This window comes from Balearica regulorum, chromosome 2, assembly GCF_011004875.1.
Source record: "Balearica regulorum gibbericeps isolate bBalReg1 chromosome 2, bBalReg1.pri, whole genome shotgun sequence".
NCBI lineage: Eukaryota > Metazoa > Chordata > Aves > Gruiformes > Gruidae > Balearica > Balearica regulorum.
Window position 1 is genome coordinate 77,606,838 of NC_046185.1, and position 16,649 is coordinate 77,623,486.

General features: G+C 39.0%; 1 protein-coding gene across 1 annotated transcript in view; it reads right to left on the bottom strand.

The window, feature by feature from the left end:
* ABCA13 (ATP binding cassette subfamily A member 13) overlaps nucleotides 1-16,649 on the bottom strand; it is a 199,001-nt gene that overhangs the window by 92,600 nt on the left and 89,752 nt on the right. Inside the window, 6 exon segments of the mRNA XM_075744780.1 lie at nucleotides 1,650-1,740; nucleotides 8,187-8,417; nucleotides 8,840-8,997; nucleotides 10,904-11,100; nucleotides 13,383-13,601; nucleotides 14,440-14,626. Coding sequence (XP_075600895.1) covers nucleotides 1,650-1,740; nucleotides 8,187-8,417; nucleotides 8,840-8,997; nucleotides 10,904-11,100; nucleotides 13,383-13,601; nucleotides 14,440-14,626 — 1,083 coding nt within the window.

A 16,649-nucleotide genomic window follows, 5' to 3' on the forward strand; every position in this document is an offset into this window, starting at 1 on the left:
ATCAAATAGCAACATCCTATGATCTTCTCAATAACCCAGCTGTTTGCTCTAGGGGGTTTTGAAAATTCATTTGACTACTTTGACAACAGAAAGTTTGACTGCCTTTGAATTTGCTTTCAAAGACAAAATTATACAGGTCAAGCTATTGCCCATGGAGTATTCTGGTTACCTTTGACAATGATGGATACCTTTCATGACCATTTCCCAGATCCCTTATGCCTATACTTCACAACTGTCCTTAATGATGAATGACAGTCATCTACAATGAATGATAATTTTCCAGTACTCTCATCCCCAAAGAAATGGTATTATCATCACATTTTCTTGCTATAATTTATCAGACTGAAAAATACAGTGTCTCTGATTACTAGATTCTTTATTAGTGTAATAACTTGAACAAATACTCAGTTATGTGTTTTGAAATGCAGATGGTAAAAGATATCAAGTTGTTAGGTACAGTATACTCTGTTTTCACTACTTTAGAAACTGTAAATCTGACTCTTTAATGAAAATGCAATGTGGAGAAGACAGACTGTTTTGATTGGAAATTGGTTTGGATATCCTAGCTGAACATTGGAGATATACACAACTTATTGTTATAAAATAAAGGGATATTCAAAGCTGTATTTTGAACGGAAGTCTTGTTCTCACCACTCTCAGGAGTGAATATTTTATTTTCTTAGTGAGGGGTTTTTGCTGTATAGTTACATCTTCAGTGATTCAACAGGGATGGAAATAGTCCAGCAAAAAGATTCTCTGGATAAAGTCATCCAGTCAAGTTTGCACTTTGTGAGAAAAGGTCTCATCTTAGGCCACAGTTCTTGGCACTAATTACTCGTTACTGGCAGATCCAATTGAATTTATCTTAACAAATAACACAAGCTTGGTTCAAAATTATTATTTCCATTTCTGTAAAAATGAAGGTCTTCAGTCACACACCAGGACATCTCTGGGCAAAAAGGACTGCATATAGAACAAAATGTTTGACATATAACCAAAGACGACTATAATCTAGATATAAATCCTCAAATAGAAAGAAACATGATAAATACAGAAGCATGAGAATCCCAGGAACAATGCGAAAATATTAATGAGCTTGGTGAGCACTGTCATTAGAGAACTTGAGTCTTGCATTTTGCAAGGTATCACATTAGTGACTTTTAAGGAGAGTTTTTAAGGAAAACAATCTTCCTAATATTTCAGAAATATTAATGAGGACCTCCTCCCGGGCTTTCAGGGCAGGAAAATAGAAAGCACCAAGGAACTTCTTTTAAAACAAACCTTTAAGGGAAGCTAAAATAATATGCCACTTGAGGGGACAAATGATATTCTACTATGGGGGGCAACAACTTTTATTTATTTTTATTTGCACATGGATGGAAATGAATACACCTTTCTAATAGCTTACAGATTTTATATCTGTGGTATATCTCAGCAATATTTATCCCTTGTCAGTGTGAGTCAAAGAGGTGAGTTAGTTGCCAGGGACTGGTAGGAAGCAGTATGCTAATGCTGATGCAGTGAGAGAATGCTTGTGTGCATGTGTATACATAGTAGAAGGGTGGCAAGATGACTGTGAAGTGTTACAGAGATGAATCACAGTATTTATAAATCTGGCTGCTCCAGAAGGCACCTAATTTTCTACTTACAGCCTGATTCAGCACCATTTGTATGGTCCAGGTGTGCTGCCCGTGGAACGTAGGGCATCTTCTCTGAGTCCTGCAGTAGCTTCAGAAATACCTTTCATGAAATAGGAAAAAAATAATTTAGAGTCCATTTTCTAAAGACAACTTTTTATACATATCTCCCAAACCATCCAGCTTGTGAGATAGTAGCAGTGGCTGCTGTAGCCACCCTGCTGGAATACGACTATAAAATCAGTGGAGGAATCCTGGGGATAAGAGGAAAGGAATAAATGCCAATAGATGCAAAAGCACTTGTGCAAAACATTGTTGGCCCATGAGCACCACTATCTGCAAAGATTTTTCAATAGACTGGCTGACCCTGATTGACATTTTATGCTCCTAAGCTGTAGTATATGTTGGAACTCAGTTACTGCAGTTTTTACAGCTTCAAGTCTCTTCTGATACTCCAGTTAGAAATCTCTGGGCACAACTGAAACTGACCAAAGAGTTCTAGTTGCATCAGTACAACTAAATCTAATGTAGAAAATCCTACAGAACCAAGAATCCACAGAGCTCTGCGAAGTGTCCATAGATTTATGCAACCGTGTGCATTGAAAGACATTTAAAGGACAATGCAATCATCAGGCACAGTCAACATTAACAAAGTCCTGTCTAACTAGTACTATGGAGAGGACTGGGCAACAATGCATGTTTTGTAGCAAAAACATTAGCATGCAAACCCCAAATTGAGAGATAATGATAGGATTCTGTTACCTAAAACCACTGTGGGAAAAACTGAAATAATTTTTTAATAAAAGTAACAATATAAAAATCTACACTAGAGTAAAATTGTAAGGGGTGAATCTTCCTGCGCAGGGGGACACACGTCAGAAGGGTATTTAACATAACATTTAAAAAACTCAGAAGAATTCACCAACTTTATAATCATGAGATCTATTTAAATGGCATACACATTTTGTAAACTGATTTGTGTTTGACCTACTACTTCTTGCTTAATCCTGTTTCACAGTTCTTTCCATATAAAGTCCTTTGAATTTCACAGAGATGTGTTTCATTTATCAGTCCCTCAGCCTTGTAGAAGCTTGGAACAGCTTTCATAATGAGTCGGCTACTCTCACCCCACTTCTTGTAAGCTCAAATGAAAAATAAAATTAATGTTTTCTTATCTTAACTTGAACTGCAATTTAAACAGTGATCTAGGAACTTCAGAAAAAATAAAGAAAGGAAAAACTAACAGAAAATACAGCTATCATGAGCATCTCTAATTGAACAGCAAAAGTACAATCAAGTTTTGCTTTCTCTTGATGAAAGCCTTCTTGCTTTCTCTTCTCTGTTTGGACTGAGCTGCAAGACTTAGATTATAACCACAGTGCAACCTTCAAAAATCATTAAGAAACCACAAAAGAACCTGATATCAGCTATAACAAAAAATCCCTTGTTTCCAAGGACCTCATATGATAGACAATAAAAAATTCAATCTGAAGTACTTTATAGTTGTGGAGATATTTCTTGACTTGCTACGGTCTGACTGTTACATAAACCGTATCTTGCTTAATCAATATAATTGCCATTTAACAGTGGTTATTGATTGCATTTGTTCCCTTCCAACTTTCAGGGAACAGTTTTGGCCATTAACAACTGCAAGGCCAGAAGAATACCTCCTGACATTTCTATATTAGACCCTGGAGGGAGATCCTGACTACCCAAAGCCACATTCTAAATTGCTGCCTTGGCTCTGCTTGCTGATGGCTCCTCTGCACACCAGTTCTGTCAAGCAAACCAAACTAAACTGAACTGACTAAAACCACAAAGGAAGTGCTCCTCTCTGGCTAGGACGAAGGCTACACTACAAAACGTTGCCTGCATATACTCAGTTCAGTGTCAGAATTCCTGCTGGGGTTGCAGACAAACATTTCCTTCTTTAATCACATTATGTTACTTGAAGAGAGAATCTAACTATGCCTTAGAAAAGAAACAAAACCACCAAACACTTCTCTAATACATACTGTAGTTTCACTGCCACAGCTATTCTAATACAGCTATAAAGTCAGAAGGGCACCTGGATTGCCCAGTCCTCTCCATAGTATCCAGGAAGCTTTCAAACATCCCATTAAGAATGGGAAACGTTAGGGACCATATTGTACAGAAGAAATAACAATTTATCTAATGTTGCACAGGATATTGTGGACAGAAGTAGTATTAGCCTAACCATGTTATTAGCAGAGTAAATACCCTCCAAAACTCACAGATCTGCAAAAGTCAGAATTAGACATCATGACAGAGAGACAATGTGTTCTTGTCATACCTAAAAGACTGGATAAATTCACAATGAGAAGGTGTCTTCTAGACCTCAGCAGAGCATCCCTTTCCCTATGTGCCTTAGCAATTCCTGCTGAATTTATTGCTTTGGCTAGCAAGTCCATATCTGACCAAAGACTTGTCCAGATGGCTGTCTGCAGGGAAGCCTGCTGAAACAGACATTTCCTGCACACCCTTTAAACTGTACTAGGCAGCTAGTCCCTCATTTCTTCCTGATTCCTGGTTTGGGACAGCATCATAAAAACAAGCCTCATTCACTGATACAAGTGGCACAGTATCCTTGACACTTCACTGCAGTGCATGGGTACCCTGTCACACCTTAGTTATCATTCCTAAAACACATCTTCACCTGAAAGGAAAAAATGCAGAAAACCAAAGTGGCTGAAAGACAGAGAAAGCAAAAAGGGGAAAAAAAACCCAAACAACTAACACCTATAGACAATCCTTTATCATCTAAAACTACTGACTGATATTTTAGCAACATTTCTAGGCCGTACCACATTTTCCATTCACATTGGTTTTATATTTTCTTCCTGTCAGTCCATGCTCAGTATAGCCTGTAGCTACAGGTGTGTTTCACCAAGCAGAACGATGCAGAAGCAGTCTTAGAGCCATTTGCTGTGGATGACTGTTGACTGAGGAACTTTTGCAAGCAGGTCAATGTTTATCTACTAAACAGGAACACTTCTGACAGTCAAATTTAAATACACACACAAGGGGAGACAGACACTTGGCACAGCTCAAAGCCACAGGAAGAAACTTTGTATGCTTTCAAGGAAAGTGCTTAAAATAGATAAGGAGGAGCATGGCTCACTTCCAGCACTTGCCCCTGCAAGCTTGCTCCACTCCAGGCACTGAAGGACCACCTTGGCCACTCTTGGGGATGGAGAGAGCAGGTAGTTGTGCTGGATGGTGAGGAGGACTGCCCTATTTGCAAGCAGCAGCCACTGCCCTGGCTGCTTTTTTCAAACCACCAGATTGTCAGTAGGTACAGGAAGTGCTTTTTCCTTCTAGGAAAAAGTTCTGGCCAGATAGCAATACTACAGTGAAATAGATCAGTATGATTGTGCCATTACTAGATGTTGTCGGAGCACTCTCATCAAAACTGACACTCATTAGAAAACACATTGTTTTAAGGTTAAAATATTTCAAGGAGGTATATAGCTTTCCCTGGAAAGTTCTGGGGCAAAATCTCTGGTGATTTCAAGGAAGAGAATTTACTAGTACTCCATTAACAGGTATATTGGCAACCATCCATCCAATTCCTTATCCACCGAGTAGTCCATTCATCAAATCCATGCCTCTCCAATTTAGAGGCAAGGATGTCATGCGGGACAGTGTCAAATGCTTTGCACAAGTCCAAGCAGATGACATCAGTTGCACTTTTCTTATCGACCAGCGCTGTCCCTGCCCTCCTTTTAATCCTGACCCATAAGCTCTTGGTCAGCTCCTCATCCATCCCCAGGTGGAGCTCCATGCACTCCAGCTGGTCACTGGCATAGAGGGTGACACCCCCTCCTTGTCTCCCCTGCCTGTCCTTCCTAAAGAGCCTGTACCCTTCCATCCCAACACTCCAGTCATAGGAGCCATCCCACCACATCTCTGTGATGCCAGTGGTGAGAAAATATATTTAAAACCTAACATGAAGCAAATATAGTATTAGTGAGATTTGAAAGTGTCAGGAACTGATTTTGTTAGAACTTCAAGTTTCCTCTGAAGTATGAACGGAAGCCTGCTTTCCCTTGAAGAGTAAGAATTTTAGAGAGAGCGAGTGTCCCTCAGACTGAAAAAGAATAATGGTGAATGTATGAAAGAACAAAAAGAAACAATAAAATAAAAATTATAACACATTTCTTCTTTTAAAGTCAGAGTTCTTTGTTTCCAGATTGAACTGTTTGAATAGACTAGAGCTATTATGTGCTATCCATTTGGTTGCCAATGCAAAGAGGCTTCTGATAAGAAAATGGAGAATTGAGGTTATAACAACGACTAATGATGAGATGCAGAGATGACAGAAATCAGCCCAAATTAATGCATTAAGTGTTCAAGCTGAAGAATGATACATCAATATCTAATACCACCTTTAAAGGTTTTTGGTTTTTTTAACCTTTCCTGCAGAAAATAACCAAAAGCAAGCTCTCAACTGAGTAACAGCAGCACGCTGAGGAAGCTTCCTCATGTTTCATGACAACTTCACATTTACTTTATAGATGTCAGTTCTGGAAATTCCTATGATATCTCACAGGGTCGTAATCAAAAAAGGTTCTCAATATATACATTACCTCAGAATCTATAATGTTTGGCAGTGAACAGTATTCTTTTTGACAGCATGTTAATCACCCTATATAATTTGAAAGAAAATCATTTTTCAATAAGCTTTTGACTTGCCTTATAGAATTGTATAGCAGGAATGTAATTTACTTTATGGCATTATGTAAAATGTTTATTAAACTTGTATGATTTATTCCTCCTCCCCACATTGCCATAGCAAATGCTTGCCACACTAGCTTTATGTACAGCGGTCATTTAGGAGAGAAACAATGAAGAGATGTGCTTTTTTCTTTTTTTTCCTTTTTTTTTCTTTATAAATAACTCAGTTGTATAGAGCTATATGGTTAGGAAACCATGTACTTGCTGGTGTATCATTCTTTGGACTGCAGTTTAAAAGCAAATGTACAAAACCAGAACCTTTACGCTTGTGCAGGGTCCTAAAAAACTGTGCATCAAATCAATATAGTCCTAAAGATATCCACTGCAGGATACAGCAGGTCCACGTGGTGGTGCATTGGTTCAATAAATTTCATGAATAATTGTCATTTTAGGTTTACTTGCATTATTGGGGTTCTATTTATATTTTTCCACAGATTATATAAGAAAGATGAACAATTCTAAACTTGCAAAACAAACCCAGAACTTCTGATGCAGTTTCAAACATCTGACCCCATTAATTCCCATATGCATAGCTCACACAGTAAAAACACAATGCATAAGTGATGTCTGACAGTCCTTAAAGTGTATCATCTTCACAAACTCAGGAAAGATGAGCATCTTCCCTGGGGGATCTTGTGTTCCAGCTGACCACAGTATTATATGATACCATTTCATACCTTTCCAGAGAACAGACGGACAAGGGATACACCCTTTTTCTATCCAAAGTATTTACTGCTGTATATGTAAAAAAAATCACTCTGCAGAAATCTTCATTTCATTATTTTTGAGGGTTTTTTTCTAACATATATTACATTCTCTGTTAGAAAACAGTCCAACCTTGTCTGTCTTTAACACTATAGGCAATCACTGGAGAAATCAGTTTCACAAAGTGATACTGAATGAATTATGCCATCAAATAAAAATAGATGTGTTCTGTGCATAAAAAATACTGACACCAGTCTCCCAGCATCACTTGAAGAAGTGGAAAAAATATATTTTCAAAAGGATCTATAATACGGAACTTGAACAGTAGTGGTTTACGGAATCTTGATATTTAGAATTTATAGTCTAGATAAAAACAGTCCAAGGAAAATGATTTCTCACTGATACAGCTATTTACACAGACCTAAATTCAGAAATGACAAAGAAGCATAAAAGAGTCTCTTTCTCTGGTTCATTTGGTGTATATGTATATATACACCCATACTTGTACATATATTAGTGTGCATATATCTTCCTATATACATATATGTAAGTGCATATCTCTCTCTCTAGTTATACACACAAAGTACTCTAGATATTTCGCCACACAGTTTTGCTAAGTCCTAAGCTTTAGAACTTTGTAAGAAGTCAGAGAGTATTCTCAGCAATTTTTTTTCCATCCCAAGAGCTACCTGAACTGAACCTCCAGCCTTGCAAGTTCAAAGTTCATTCCAACGCTAGAGATTCAGGACAACAACAGTGGTTCTTGCTATATCAATGACACATTAAATTTTCCTTAAGTAAATTCAGAAGCAAACATTTGAGTTACACAGGTCCCCAGTCTTCACATCGGATTCTTGAAATAAGACATAAGTCATAGTAGAGTGGGTGGTGAAATTAATAGTACAGCAAAACTATATACATTTTGCCTGAGTTTGTTGTTTGGGTTTTGGCTGGGTTTTTTTTAGAAAACATGTTTCTCACAAGAAATTGTTGTGCCACATGAAAGATACAATCAAGAGTAGCTGGAAGCTAATACCAGATTCTCTTAACCAAGAAAATGCCATTACACAGAAAAACTAAAATTACCTCTTCCAAAGTGGTATCAGAAATGCCATAGCCAGTCACATGTAGATGATGAAGGCTTTGATCTAAAGCTTGAAAAAGACCTTTAAAAGAGGTCTTATCTGCCCTTTCTGGAATCACATAGGTCAGCTCAGTCCCACTGTTCTCTTTCAAGAAGGCTTCTGGGATGTGGGTCTGTACCAAAGATGTGACCCGAACAATATGCTTAGGATCCTGGACTTCAAACACAGAGGGCTACGAAGAAAGAACGGTAATAATGCACAAAAGATTAAATGTTACCAGAAGTAACTTGATAGTAGAGTGCATACAGAAAATTTTCCACTGATGAAACTGCATCAAACCTGGGACACAGAGATTACTTCCCAGGAATAAAGAACAGTGAGACAAAGCCCTTTTCAGCTAAATATTGACATTCATCATTTTCAAAGATGCCATCATGTTCTTCTAAATAATAATAACAACAATAACAACAATAACAAAAGTAATAATACCACCCACCCAAAACAACCGAGAAAGCTGATAAAAACATGTTTTGATGGCTCTCTAATAATCTATATCACGCTACTTCCTGGCAAGGACATATGCCCTCCTTAGAATATACACAGCTATTACTTGGCAGGCACTGTTAGGTTCTGTATGGCACATTTTTAGTATACCTTTTTTATGAGCGTTAGACTGTGTCCTTGGCCATACGTTTCTCTCAGGTAAGAGGGAGAACCACAGCACCTCAGCTGGCCACGCTGCAGGATGGCAATGTGATCGCTGAGCACCTCTGCCTCATCAAGATGGTGAGTGGTAAATATCAGTGTGCAACCTGCATCAGAAAGATTGGTACATGTCTACAAAACCTTGCTACCCTGAGGGTCCTTTAAACTTAGGGGAACATGTTTCAAGTCCCTTCGAAACATAACTGCAAGACACAGCAAAACCTGCATTCATATTTACAGTCTGAGTTATATTCAGGTCCAAACTTGCTTTGCCTTGTATTTTACATAGTATGCAGTGTTAAGCCATTACAACTTCAAACTGTTTTAAGAGCTTAAGAGATTGTATTGGGTTTGTGTGGCAAGGTTTTGGCAGCAGGGGACTACAGGGGTGGCTTCTGTGAGAAGATGCCAGAAGCTTCCCCTGTGTCTGACAGAGCCAATGCCAACCGGCTCAAAGACAGACCCACCACTGGCCAAGTCAGACCCCATCAGCAATGGTGGTAGTGCCTCTGGGGTAACATCGTTAGGAAAGGGAAGAAAAAATGCAGTGGAACAACAGCAGCCAGGAGAGAGGATTGAGAAGATGTGAGAGGAACAACTATTCAGAGACTTCACTGACTTCAAGGTCAGTGAAGACAGAGAAGGAGGAGGTGCTCCAGGCTCCAGAACAGAGATTCCCCTGAAGCCCGTGGAGGAGACCATGGTGAGGCAGGCTGTCCCCCTGCAGCCCATGGAGGATGATGGGGAGCAGAGATTCCCCTGCAGCCCATGGAGGACCTGACACCAGAGCAGGTCGAGGCACCTGAAGGACCCTGTGGGAAGCCCGTGCTGGAGCAGACTCCTGGCAGGACCTGTGGCCCCATGGAGAAAGGAGCCTACGCTGGAGCAGGTTTGCTGGCAGGACTTGTGACCCCATGGGGGACCCATGCTGGAGAAGTCCGGTCCTGAAGGTCTGCATCATGTAGAATAAACCCACACTGGAGCAGCTTGTGAAAAACTGCAGCCCGTGGGAAGGACCCATGTTGGAGAAGTTCATGGAGGACTGTCTCCTGTGGGAGGGACCCCATGCTGGAGCAGGGGAAGAGTGTGAGGAGTCCTCCCCCTGAGGAGGAAGGAGCAGCAGAGACAACGTGTGATGAACTGACCACAACCCTCATTTCCTGTCCCCCTGTGCTGCTGTGGGGGAGGAGGTAGAGAATTTGGGAATAAAGTTAAGCCTGGGAAGAAGAGAGGGGTGGGAGGAAGGTATTTTTAAGATTTAGTTTTATTTCTCATTACTCTACTCTGCTTTGATTGGTAATAATTTAAATTAATTTCCCCAAGTCAAGTCTGTTTTGCCCATGACGGTAACCGGTGAGTGATCTCTCCCTGTCGTTATCTTGACCCACGAGCCTTTAGTTATATTTTCTCTGCCCTGTCCAGATGAGGAAGGGAGTGATAGAGCGGCTTTTATGGGCACCTGGCCTCCAGTGAGGGTCAACGCACCACAGAGATTCCTTAAAACCACATAACAGTAGTGTCTCTTTCAATGGATCATTGACTGTGAATTATTACAGCTCTTTGAGTGCTCACTAGCTGAAGAGTTCACTTCCCACAGTCAGTTTTTAACCTTATGGCACTTAAAAAATTAATGTAGCAGACTGACTGATGAGTCTATTTTCACTAGAAGTATATATGCATCTAATATTTGCAAAATGGGAAATGAAAACCAGAAAATAATTTTGAGAAGGTAAAAAAAAAAAAAAGGTAAGAGAGGAGAAACTTCAGGACAGGACTCAGAACTAAACTCAATCTTCCGCTAGATTGGGCATCTTTCTGTGAGATAGCAGATAGTTCTTGTAATCTCACTTGACTGTTTTAAAGTTTCCCAAGTTTGATTAAATGTTATCTCTGAAATTAATGTATTTAGTTACTGAACAGTGAAACAAACATTCTGACTATCCTGCTTAAATTTATAGCAAGGGAATTCCAGAAAGGAAAATAAGGAGCAAATTATGTGTATAAACTTTGTACCAGCTTTGTACTTCAGAAGAACATCCCAGATGCTACGGCGAGAACATGGATCTACTCCACTAGTGGGTTCATCTAGAACAACTGTCTTTGAGTTTCCAATGAAGGAGATGGCAATTGACAGCCTCCTTTTCATTCCCCCAGAAAGGGCTCCAACAGGTTTGTACTGATGTTGGGACAAATCCACATCTTCCAGAGCTCTGAAATAGGAGTACAGAAACAGAAACGATTTTGAAAAAGTTTTTCCAGTCACATCATGTTCACTCAGAACAGAATTACTGGAAAGTCACTGTAAATGGAAAGAAAAAAAACCCCACTGCCTTTGACTGATTATACAATTTAGTGACAAAAAGAAAAAAAAATATCTCTTTACCTACACAGTATAAACACTCATCACCACCTGAAATACAGATTCTGGGTAAGTATTGTGCAGGATAAGAACAAATAATTTTGAAATTAAGTCCAATAAAATAAATACCAGTTTGTCCAACGATTTCAGCAAACTCTAGATTATAGCCTCTCCAACCATGGTAAAGATGTAGTTTTGTAACTCAAGCAGTGCTTCAGTTTTTGCAACTACATAAAGAACCTTAAAAAATGCCTGAGTTTTTAGGAAATGTGTAGTCATTTGAAGTAAAGGAAATGTGTAGTCTTTTTTTTTTTTTTTTTCTGGAAGACGTGATTCTGTGAAGTAAACATATTAGCAATCCCTAGGTAGAATAACGCTACCTAATCCAATCTAATAATACTGTGTAAAGGACTGGCACATTTGCATTACAGACATTGCCTGTTCAGCCCTTGCCCTCTGATGATCTTGCATCTGAGCAGTGTGTGGAATCATGCTCAATAAAGGCAGCACTGAAAGATCATCAATCTATTTTTCGTCACATTGAATATCCAGTCATTGACCTAAAAGCTTTCGGTTGCTATCAGCCTGGCAAGCAAGACATAAAAGGCTCAACAGTCCTGAGGTAATCTCCTGAATCATTTGAGTGAATACACAGTCTGTAAACCATGCCATCTACCCTGAGAGAATTCTGCATTTTTAAGAAAATAGGTTTCTACAATTGTTCTATAGTTACATATCCAGGAAAATTATTCTCTTTAGAAACCATCTTTTTTTTGCTTAATAAAAAGCAAATTTTGTTTCATTGTTTTATCATTTTTCTAAATTCTTTGAAGTATTTTAAAGCATTCATTGCCTTTTTAAAAAAAAATAAATTAAATTTGTCTTAATAGCAAGGCCTGCAGAGTCCCGAGTATTCTTATGTGCCATTAGTATGACAGACTGCTGCTGAAATTACAATTCAGCAGTCTAAGTACAATAAAATACAGGATATTATTTTGCACAAATTTTAACCAAACACTAGGTTTGGTTTGTCCTTGTTCTACAGATTTGTTTCTGTTTTTTCTACAGAGAATGCAGTGTCTTACACCACAGATTTTTCAGATCAAACTTTTAAAGTAACAGTCTTCTATGATAGCTACTAAAAAAGAAAGCCACTTTGCCACAAATGTGTCTGCATATGCCTAATTGTACACTCAAGAAGTCCCATCAACTTGGTATTTATTTCCACTGAAGCGTGGGAGTGCCCAACCCTCCACACAGTCTAGCATGAATCAGAAGGTAAACAGAAACTATTTACACTGCCACACTATTAGAAGAGCATACATTTTATTCCTGCAGTTCAGAAAATTCAGTTTGCTACTAGTGAACAAGATCTCACCTTGTATGGTTACTAGTAGTTTAATATGCATGATGCAAAAATGAAGAAGATCTCATCTTATACCAAAGAAGCAGCAGCCTAAAAACACTAGCAAACATTCTCAACCTGACAAGTGGCAAATCCTCTGAGGTCACGTCAGAGCTCTGGCTTGTTTTTCCTATTGGATTGTTTGTTTTTAAACCCTTTCACTTATTAAACACAGTTAAAGTCTGAATTTGACAAAGGAAAAGATGATGGTCTATTTAAAAATATTGAAACAAGCACTGCCTTTACCTACCTTCTCTGGTTTTCCAGTCTTCCCTCTACTGCATGTGAGAGAACACAGGATAATAAATACACAAAGTCAGTGTTGACTTATCTGAAAACTCAGGGTGAACACACAGCAGTTCACTTTCTCTCTGTCTCTCCAGCCGGGAGGGCGGTAAGGCAGACAGCACGAGGCAGGAACCACCACGGCTGCTACCCGGCTAACCATCTCCAGTCCACTCAAAATGTGAGTTTTTGGTGGTTCTGTGCACCAGGTTTTTAAGCATGGACAGTTTCACTACAAATACATTCAAGTAAAGGTTAGAAACTAGGAAATCTATTTTCAAGGCATGATTTCAGAACATGAGTGTGATAAAAACTTACAGAATACCTGCAGTTTCCATTTGCTTCTACTTGCAATTTTGCTTTAGTACTGTCTTGTTTGAGTGGCTTGCCATAGACACTACCAATTTACTTGAGAGATTTCAACACATGAAAGGAAAACTTACCCACTGACTTGCTGATTCAACTGTTCCTTTGTCCAGCCAGGTGCCTTCACTGATCCATAAAGCAGTAGGTGTTCTCGCACCGTTAGTATGTTGAACAGAACATCATACTGCGGGCAAACACCCAGCTCTGTCCTGATGGCAGCCAGATCAGTACGGATGTCCTTTCCATTAATAATAATGGTACCAGAGCTTGGTGGATACAGACCAGTCAACAGGGATCTGATGCCAGAATAGAAAAAAAAACTAATCAGCAAGATTATGTGTAATGACTGTGTTACATAGCTCACATCTGGATTTTGAGGCACGTCCTAGCATCCTTAGAGCAACACCAATTCAGTTGAGCATAGTTACAGAAACACTGCTGATGTTCTGGGGTTTTTTGTTTTGTTTTTTTTTTTTTTTAATTTAAGCCAAGATTTCAACAGTCCTTCCTTTCCTTATTTCCAGAGGAAAATCCATCTTTTTTCCCAAGCAAGTATAACAGACCATTGCTTCTTTTTTCAGGTATGTGTTCTAGCTGAAGAGCAATTCCTAATTGGGTCCCATTCTGCATCACCAGTGTTATTAAAGCTAACATGAAAGTAGAAATATATAGACTTCTTAATTGAGACATTTTTTAATGTCATTTTCATTTTGTTATTTTTGTTTCTGGTCAACTGCCAAGAAATAAGTCCCTTGCAACCTCTAGGAACAAAGCACAAAACCCCATAAAACTCCACACTCTCCGTGTGATAGGAGTATACGCAGGATGCCAGAAAAGAACACTGTCCTGACAAGTATTCAACTCCACAACTAGACATGCCCAGCTCCTACTTAATCTGTTCCTGAACTATTACATCATGGTTTCAGTGGCACAGAGGACCCAGTTCTCTGTTCATTACATTGCTTTTGTCGTAGATACATAGCCTTCATTTTCCACGTGCTTTGGAGAGTTTATTAAATATTTATTTCGGGGAAAAAAAAAAAAACACGTAGGAAAAAGTTCACAAACATTTTGAAGTGAGAAAGCATAGCAGAGATCAGAAGGGAGTGTAATGGCATTAAATGACACACTCACATGACTGTTGTCTTGCCAGCTCCATTAGGTCCCAAGAGCGCTGTTATCTGACCTCTGTGGAAAGTGAGGCTCAGATCTTTCACAGCAGCCTTCTGGCCATCCACGTGCTCTTTGGTGAGAGACAGCAGCGCGACACCAATGGTGGCTCCTTCAATGCAAGGGCCTTTCCGACCTGGCGGTGCTGGGTCTGTATGGGGAAGACCAGCAGATCCGGAGGGTTGCTGAATATAATCATATGCATGGGTGTATATAAGGAGTAACGAATTAACTTAATCCCTGTTGCCATTTGCCAAAGCCTGGAACAGATGTTCAGATGCTCCAAACTAACATAAGCTCTGCTGAAATCAAAGATCCTATGCCAGCTAATATTTTCTAAGAATTTGGCCTATTTGCAGTTGTAGGAAGCAACCTAAAACAATTATGCCAAGTTGTGTGCATGTTCACATACATCTCCATAGAGTCATAAAATAGTTGTTATATTTTATTTCTAGTAGAAAAAAACACTTATAATAATGGTGCTTGTTTTATGTTTTATGCCCACAAGTATGAGAAAATTCTAACTGTATGAACTACTCCATATATGCCATCCAGTTTCAGGCACATAACATTAACAGGCATACCCAGTTAATTCTCTTAAGTCCCTCAGTCAGTAAAGCAAAGCAGATCTCTTTGCAAAATGATTCAGAGCAGCAGTCTAGTCTAAACATAATAAAAGGTCCTCAATGCAAGTAGACACTCACCATTTTTCTAACTGTGAGGTAATCAACTCAGCAAACTGAGATGACCATATGACACAGATCAAGTTGACTTACTTCCTATGTCAGGAGGAAAGGTTGTCACTACTTTCCAAACATGAGCATAGTCAATCAGCAGCCCTGTACATAGATCATTAACATGTAATATTTTATTGACTCATTACAAGTGAGAAATCTGACAGTGGGATTTGTTTTTTTCTTTTTAAACAAAGGCAAGCCAAATTGGAATGTTAGTCCAAAGAAACAGAAACTGTTACAGATGAGAATTATGAGAAGAGAGAATTGTCCTTTTTAATATATTTTAATATAAAAATATATACATTATATATTTATATATAATAATTGTGGTTATATTTATACTTTATGTAATAATTTATATATAAATAAAATATAAATATTACAAGAAGAGATATTATTATATATTAAATTATATTAAAAATATAAATAAAATTATATAATAATTTCAAGGATTGGTTTGTTTAGGCTGTGCATTAAGAAGTTTTATGCTCCTTTCATGATCAATTTTAAATTTAGAAAGAACTTTTGCCAGAAGCTTGAAGTTACCTTCCAGCAAGGCACTACCAGCAGCTGTGACATTTCTGAGGTCCTTATTCCCATGAACCTCTCTTCCAGTTAGCTTCCCTGTCTTTTGGTCTGGACACTAAGATCACCAACAACCATTATTCATGTCCTTTCCACTGCTTCCTAAATTTGCAAGTACATCCTGGAACTTAACAAAAAAACTTAAAATACAGAGTGAGCCTCAGACAATGTATCTCAGGTGAGATTCAGAGGAAGAGCTGCAAACTATATGCAAGCAGTAAAATTGATCACCCTAGGACTTCTCCTAAGAGTGGGGTACTCAGCACCCAGGTGTCTGCCAGCCCTATTCTAGTTGTAGTTCCAGCTCGTAGGACCTACACTCCAGCCCTTCCCTGACACACCTCTGATTTCCACCCCTACTGAACCAGCCACTACCTATATGGAACAAATGCAGAAATCACCCCAGAGCAAGTAACTTTGCTGTTTGTCATTGTTTAACCCAGCTGGCAGCTAAAATAACTACACAGATGTTCGCTCACACCTCCAACCTCCAGTGGGATGGGGGAGAGAATCGAAAAGAAAAAAAAAACAGACAAAAAAACCCTTATGGGTTGAGATAAAGACGGTTTAATAGGGTAGAAAAGGAGGATAATAATAATAATCATTGACATCAAAACAAGTCATGCACAGCACATTTGCTCACCACCCAAAGCCGATGCTCAGCTAGTTCTCAAGCCAAATCACCTCCCAGCCCACCCCCCAGTTATATACTGAGCATGACATCATACGGTATGGAATATCCCTTTGGCCAATTTGGGTCAGCTGTCCTGGCTGTGTCCTCTCCCAGCTTCTTGTGCACCCCCCGACTTCTTGTTGGCAGGCCAGTATGAGAAGCTGAAAAGTCCTTGACTG